Consider the following 7,888-nt stretch of genomic DNA (forward strand, 5'->3'; position numbering starts at 1 on the left):
GCTGGACTTACCGAACCTTACGGATCGGGAAGTGGTTTCTTGAAGATTTGCCGTCGCTGGGCTACAGAAATCCGAGCTACCAAATGGCATTGATAGCAAAATAACCCTTCTTTGTTGTCAATTACTGTAGTAGATATGGTAACCCTCTAGCGCTTTCAAGCAAATTATTTTTGGTAATGCTAATGTCTTATGTCTGCCTGATATGTGTTGCAGAAGCCAGGCAGTAATTAGAAGATAAGAAAAGTCTCCTGTAATCTAGTGCTCATCCAGTTTTTGCAATTCAGATTTGGCAGTTTTAATCAAAAAAGCAGCATGGATCTTATCCTCCTTGTTCCCATTTTTTTTTCTTTTAAGAAAATAAGAAAAATGGTAAGGGAAATCAAGATGTTTTATAAATAGAAAACACTATCACCTGGATCCCTTTGATGAATGAAGACAAGGCAGTTATGAATTGCACCATAACAAGCCTCAACTGGATGCATCTGCACTGCAATTCTAAGCATGAATATTAATATTGATATAAAATGATAAATGATTTGTATTTTTATTTTTCTGTAAAGTTAAATCCTATTTACCTTTATGGGAGTTACTTCCTAGATCTGAAACATTGTATATCAGTTGAAAGTGAAACTTGAAAGGTCTGTCAAATTTATTATGGCTTAGCTCATTAATACAGTAAATCTGTTGCTCATGCAGTTGAATTTTGGTGATCTGGAATTAAAATCTGTCTACATTTTATTACCAATTACATTGAGATCCAAATAGCCCCTTGCAGTAATAAGTTTTATATGCTGAAGAGGAGACTTCTGTTTCTTAAAGAGTAGCATCATACTGTAGTCAGTGAGAAGACCTCTGAAAACAGGTTAGGTGTTAAACACAAAGAACATAGAATAATAAGGTTGGAAGGGATCTTGGGTGTCTTAGTCCAAACCCATTCTCAAGCAGGAGACCTATACCATTCCGGACAATAAAAAGTCTTTATGGACATATTTCAGCCCTTTACTCCTGAAGCAATTCATGGCTATTGTTCCCCCAAAAAGAGGAAACAGAAAGCTTAAGAGCCAATTGGGCTAAACTTCAGAGAATTATATAGTGCAAATCAGGGATATGAACAGAATTGCTTATTATGAAGTTGACAGTTGCAACATGTTTTTGAGATTGTTGCTGATCATCCATACAGTTTTCATTGCAACAATATCCTTCCTTTTTCTGGGACTTTTTAAAAAAATTCTGAGTCTGTTTTCCAGTCTTGATAATCTTTGATGGTGTCCCATAGAATCACTAATCAAGCCTACGCTGTTTGTTTCCAAGCTAAAGTGTATTACAGTATATATAACAAAACTATGGCATAGTTATTTTTCAGATTATTTTATTTATTTTTGTGAAAAGCAGTAAAATCCCAAAGTTTTGTTCTACTTCTAAAATTTTACAAGAAAGATAAAATAATAATTAAAACTTTTAAAGTTTGAGTTGAAAATTTCCATGCATATATTTTTGAGTTTAATACATTGATTGGATGTGTTGAATTTAGTATGATCAAAGAGCCATTTCTTGAAAATTTATGAATAATTTGACTCTGAAATATACACTTTTTATGAGAAGATCCTTACCTCTGTTGTCAAATTGCAATCATAAATTTTTCAATTAGGCTTGAAAATTAGAATGTAGAAACCATTTATTTCATTTTACTTAAATGTACATTATCATATGTTGCATGTTTAATAGATTAATACTTTTTTTACTGTCATAAGAAATGTAAACTTTACCCCTAGTGAAAGCTTGTAAATAATAATATTATTTTCCTCTTCTCCATAGGAATAAACTTTGAAGTAGTACAGTGATGATTCTCCAGCACTTGAGAACTGTATTCAGAGCTACAAGCCTCTGCCTTCCAAGTTCACAAGTACAGCAATATCTAGATATCAATAAAAGATGTCTGAATACTAGGTTAGTTCACAGTCAAAGAAGGGTTGTTGTCACAGGTATAGGATTAGTATGTCCTCTTGGTGTTGGAACCCAGTTGGTTTGGAATAATCTTCTCCAAGGAAATTGTGGGATTGTTGCCCTTAAAGGGGAAGAATATGCTTCTGTTCCTTGTAAAGTTGCTGCTTGCGTGCCAAAAGGGGTTGATGAAGGTCAGTTCCATGGAGAAAATTTTATAACAAAATCAGACAGCAAAGCTATGTCTTCTGCCACCATCATGGCCATAGGTGCTGCTGATCTAGCATTAAAAGATTCTGGTTGGTCTCCGCAATCTGACCAGGATAGTTTGAAAGCTGGTGTGGCTATAGGAATGGGAATGGTTCCACTGGAAGATATCTATGATACAGCTTTGACATTCAAAACAAAAGGCTACAACAAAGTCAGCCCTTTTTTTGTTCCAAAGATTTTGATCAATATGGCAGCAGGTCATATTAGTATCAAACATCAATTGAAAGGACCAAACCATGCTGTGTCCACTGCTTGTACCACTGGAGCACATGCCATCGGAGACTCTTTTCGATTTATAGTTCATGGTGATGCTGATGTGATGTTGGCGGGAGGAACAGAAGCTTGTATTAGCCCATTGGCTCTGGCTGGATTTGCCAGAGCTCGGGCTCTGAGCACTAGCTTTAACTCAAACCCTCAAAAAGCTTGTTGTCCATTCCATCCACTAAGAGAAGGATTTGTCATGGGAGAAGGTGCCGCAGTTTTGGTTTTGGAAGAATACATGCATGCTATTCAGAGAGGAGTCAAACCATATGCAGAAATTTTAGGCTATGGACTGTCAGCTGATGCCTGCCACATTACAGCACCTGATCCAAATGGAGATGGAGCTTCAAGGTAACAACTATTATCATAAATCATTGATATAATTTCCTAATGTAGGAATGGCTTTCTTTTGGCTGATCAGAGGTCTTTTATATGGGAGAATTAACTAGCTAATTGAGAAATCTGTTTGCTAACAAAGTGATACCAGATGTGTGTGTGTGTGTGTCCATGTGTGAAGAGCCTGCTGGCAAAGAGAATGGTGCACTGCCATGGTCAGTGAGCAGATACTGTGACTTGCTATTTACTCTATAAACAAAGTTACATTGCTGGGTTAGCCTTGGCTGCCATTTAACAGTCATTTGAACTAATCACCAGATGCAGCTGTGCATTTATTTTATTTGCTCAATGACAAATTCTGGTGACCACCCATCTTCCCAGGATAAAGCCAGATATGACATGGATACCTTCCTTTAAGGTGACTTCCTTTAAAATTATGTAAGTAGTACACTGGTAGAGAGCCTTTTTTGTGGTCACACTCTGATTGAAAAAAATGTTTTCCCATATAAACGTTAGGTTGGCATTAGTACGTTTATTACAAAGATGTCTTTTCATTTTCATTTGTTTTTGATGGTTGATGAATATTTTTATTCATTTATTTGCCTGCTTCTTGGGCTTTATATTATTGTTTCATTTACACTATTCTAAGTTTTTAGTTACATTTTCAAATGTATTATTATTCAAAATAATAGTTTCATTTTTAAAAAGGAATTGAGAAACAGCTGATCCAGTGTACTAGTTGTTAGCTTAATACCTGTTTTTCATAATTTGGTGAAAGAAAGTGTGAAATAGAGCTTTTATTTAGAAAGGATGTGAAACTGATATAGTTTTAAATTTGGATAATGCCATTTGAAATAGTATTGTGATTATTGGAGATAATCATGGGACAATCATGCTATCTCATTGTAAATAAGGAAATAATGATGAATTATGTGGTACCTACATAGGGGTTAGATCTGATGAATTCTGTTCCATAAAATGTTAAACTAATTTGCCTTACCCATTCTTAAAATAATGATGATTCCCCATTATGTAAAAAAGACTACATTTACAGCTATTAATTGATTCTGCTTGTTCAGCTCCATGATACATAACAGTTAAGGAGTGACATAGCATTTGATGAAATATTCTGCCAACTAGCACAAATGAAGGTTCAAAATAATTAAATTTATCAGCTCACTAGAACTTAATTTTCTAGTTTAATCAACCTGGCAATACATACTATATCATTTTTAAATTAAAATTACAGTATAGAAGAAAAGGATGTCTATTCATGTCTTAAAGAATTCAACATTTAATTGTGAAGTTCTTCATACTTCTTGGTTTAGGTGAGCATCTCCTCAGTGCAGGATTGCAATAGATGGGATCCCAGAAAAGCTCATTTATATATATATGACATTTTATATCCTTCCAGTGATGCACGTTTCCTTATTTTCAGGCACACAAATGGATATTTGATAAAGCTAATTTCTTCCTTTTTGTTCCAAAGGTGCATGTCTGCAGCAATCAAAGATTCTGGAATTTCTCCTGAAGATGTAACATATATCAATGCTCATGCCACCTCGACTCCACTAGGAGACGCTGCAGAGAATCAAGCTATCAAAGACCTTTTTAAAGGTCATGCCTATGCCCTTGCAGTCTCCTCAACTAAAGGAGCAACAGGTCATCTCTTGGGTGCTGCAGGTGCTATTGAGGCAGCTTTTACTGCTTTAGCTTGTTACCATGGAATTTTGCCACCTACTTTAAATCTGGATCGGACAGAGTTACCATTTGATCTCAATTATGTTCCACTAGTACCACAAGAATGGAAAAGTAAACAGCGGCTTATTGCTCTCAGTAACTCCTTTGGTTTTGGTGGAACTAATGCATCATTGTGTTTTGGTAATATTTAAGCTTATAATCTGTATATATTCTGGAACCTGGCAGTTATTGGGTTAAAGGCTGGGTTTGTTAATAGGTCAATGGGAGGAGTTTCAAAAGGGCATTGGGTGACTTCCTGGACACAAGCATGTTTTGGAAGGTCTTTGTCTGAAAAGAAGCATGGCCCATCAAATGTCACCCGACGAGCCTGTTGGCCATATTTCTGCCATACCTATCTCGTGGTAAAAAAGAATGGTTCTCTTTACTTGTTCTCTACATAACAGTCTCTGTTGGTCGTATCTACGTTCATTAGATAGACTAACTTTATATATAAAAAACAATACTTTAGTAAAGAAACACAATAGACAGACTGAACTAAATTTCTTCTGCATTTTAACTCAGAGTCAGAATAGTAAGAAAAAATGCTCAAAGTTCATATCAACTTTATAAAGCAAACAGCAATTTGATGTTAATTTTCCTCTGATCTGCATCAGACTAAAGAAAAGTAAAAGTTATAAAGTGCCTTGTGCTTGTTTGGATGCTTCTACTAAATTTGCCTTAGGATCTGTTTACAAGTCAACGTTTAAGTCAAAGAGATATTGTGCTGTCCACCTTAGGAAAAGCTTAGCCTTCTTCAGCCACTTTCAAAACAGTTGTTAATGTCGTTTGCATGTATCTCCGTTCAAGAGAAGAAAGTTGTGTATTTCTACAGCTCTGCTCTTTCTGTGGCTTTTCACGTTTGAAAGGATCAAAGCAGTTGTGCCATATCCACCCATCTACTCTCCTTCAAGACTTTAAGAGGTGAACTAAATCTGGCGTCCAAAGGCGTGCACAAGTTCTCCGATAAAGCGGGGAAGGACTACGTATTGTGGAAGCTCACGTTCCAGGCCGCCATCTAAGATGAAGTAATAACACCAAGCCAAATGCTTGGACACATGAAGGCATGGCTGGGACCAGCATCCGCACGATTAGTAGAGAATACTCAACTAGCCCACCTAGGCGACCCAGCCACCGCCCTTCTCAAGGCGTGGGAAAGACTCGAGCGGTATGGCGCGCACGAAATGACAGAGAGTTCGCTCTTGGATAGCATTTACACTTTCCCTAACATCAATATCAATGACCACACCCAGATGTTGGAATTCGCAGACACGCTCGCGATGTTACAGTCAGTTCGTGAGCAGCCCAACATGCCAAAACTCACCTGCCTCGATCAGTTCGAGAAGCAAAGGATTATAGTTAGAAAACTACCAAAGCAGTCAAGGGACGAATGGGCCATAATATCAGAAGCTCACAGAAGCCAGGACCCTGACACTCCACCCGCCTTTCCTGTACTGGCTCAATTTGTGACCAACCAAGCAAAACTACGCCGTAATGCTAGCAACTTCGAGCCAACAAAAGACTCGTCTCCAACGCCAAGACGGACCGGTCACAATTTCGGACCTCACAGAGGCCCTGTCCAAGCCACGAAGGACGGACCCATTGTTTCAGTGTATAAAACAGACATCACGCCTCACCCAAAGGAGATCTCCGATGAACGAACACCGAGGAGTTCTTATTCGAATCCTCATCCACCAAGAAAAGGCCTGACTTGTCCAATTCACAAGTCCTCACACTCCCTAAACGATTGCAGAGAATTTAGAAAAAAATCACTAGATGACCGAAGCCACGTGAGTCAGGTCGTGACTCAAAGACACTTGTACCAGGCTGATCAACGAAGACTGAACCAGAAGATAAAACCTCAAATTGTGTATTGTGTTTATGCATTGTTTGATGTAACACTTGCTTATTTTTCTTGCATATTTGTGCATGTTTATATTTACCTATTTAGTTACAAGTTAGTTAACATTGATTACTGTATGCTTAATGCTAGGTTTTTGATAGTTCAGTTAGTATTTCAGTTAGTTAGTAGTGGAAATTTAAATTTCCAAGCGGGGAGTATTCTGGAACCTGGCAGTTATTGGGTTAAAGGCTGGGTTTGTTAATAGGTCAATGGGAGGAGTTTCAAAAGGGCATTGGGTGACTTCCTGGACACAAGCATGTTTTGGAAGGTCTTTGTCTGAAAAGAAGCATGGCCCATCAGATGTCACCCGACGAGCCTGTTGGCCATATTTCTGCCATACCTATCTCGTGGTAAAAAAGAATGGTTCTCTTTACTTGTTCTCTACATAACAGTCTCTGTTGGTCGTATCTACGTTCATTAGATAGACTAACTTTATATATAAAAAACAATACTTTAGTAAAGAAACACAATAGACAGACTGAACTAAATTTCTTCTGCATTTTAACTCAGAGTCAGAATCGTATATGTAAATACCGTGCTCCATCCTCCATTTACCTACCGACCAAATATATGTATATATGTAAATCATTTGTCTGTTTCTTTTTTATTCACATCATTTTTACCAGTGCTTGCTTGTTCTTTAGAATGCTTTATTTCAGCTGAATTTCTGAGGACTGGAATCTCTTCATTAAAAGAATGCGAAAAGTTTTAAATTCAGAACATTTTGAATTCGTAATACCCCATGGGGTTGAAACAGTTGTTTAAAATTTGAAGTGAATACCTACTCTGAATAAAAAAGGACTTTCGGGTTATTGTATCCCATTTTTATTTTGCTTTGAAGTGTTAGTCACACAAAGCCATGTATCTAGGATAGGTGGCCAAGTAAAATTTATTAAATAAGTATGCCCCTTATTTCTTTAATCTAGTTTCTGTGCCACATTTATGCACACTAAAGAGAAAGATAGGTTAGGCAAGAGTGCTCTTCCATTTTTTAAATTCCCATTCTTTTGTCTACTTCCTATTCCCTTCCATTGTATAATATTTCGTAGGTAATTATTTTGTTCCTTTACTTGAGTAAATGAATGAGTGGTTGGTTCTGTGAAAAGCCCTGGAATTTGCTTTTCCAAGCAAACAAATTTAACTAGTGGAATTAAAACTTTTAAATACCTCCATTTGCTAGATATCAATATTTGGTGTGTTATTTATAATAGATAGTTTCATATTATAAAATATCTTAGCAACCCAACTTCATAGTAAGGGTAAAAGGAAATTTTTTAAACAAATGTAATATTGAAAATGCAGTGATAGAAACATATATCCATTAAATGTAAAATAATTTGAAATATTTAGTTTAAACAACAATAATAATACCTAGCATCCAGACTAATACAAAAAGTTAAAGATTGTATATTTTTATATTGCCATCTCTGAAAATAGCAT

At 36.5% G+C, this 7,888-nt stretch overlaps 1 protein-coding gene across 1 annotated transcript; it reads left to right on the forward strand.

Annotated features, from left to right (window-relative positions):
• The first annotated feature begins 357 nt into the window (after positions 1-357).
• Positions 358-4,740, forward strand: OXSM (3-oxoacyl-ACP synthase, mitochondrial). The gene is made up of 3 exons (XM_015811722.1): positions 358-369; positions 1,816-2,823; positions 4,298-4,740. Exons 2-3 carry the CDS (start codon positions 1,841-1,843, stop codon positions 4,698-4,700), a joined length of 1,386 nt encoding a protein of 461 aa, XP_015667208.1. The 5' UTR covers positions 358-369; positions 1,816-1,840; the 3' UTR covers positions 4,701-4,740.
• The last annotated feature ends 3,148 nt before the right edge of the window (positions 4,741-7,888 follow it).

This window comes from Protobothrops mucrosquamatus, unplaced genomic scaffold (genome assembly GCF_001527695.2).
Source record: "Protobothrops mucrosquamatus isolate PMUCROS unplaced genomic scaffold, P.Mucros_1.0 scaffold47, whole genome shotgun sequence".
Taxonomy (NCBI): domain Eukaryota; kingdom Metazoa; phylum Chordata; class Lepidosauria; order Squamata; family Viperidae; genus Protobothrops; species Protobothrops mucrosquamatus.

Excerpts from the sequence above, each read along its gene's own strand:
- OXSM (XM_015811722.1), top strand. The coding sequence starts at position 1,841 with ATGATTCTCCAGCACTTGAGAACTGTATTCAGAGCTACAAGCCTCTGC. Across the intron at positions 2,824-4,297 it reads AATGGAGATGGAGCTTCAAG|GTGCATGTCTGCAGCAATCA; the intron begins GTAACAACTATT and ends TTTGTTCCAAAG.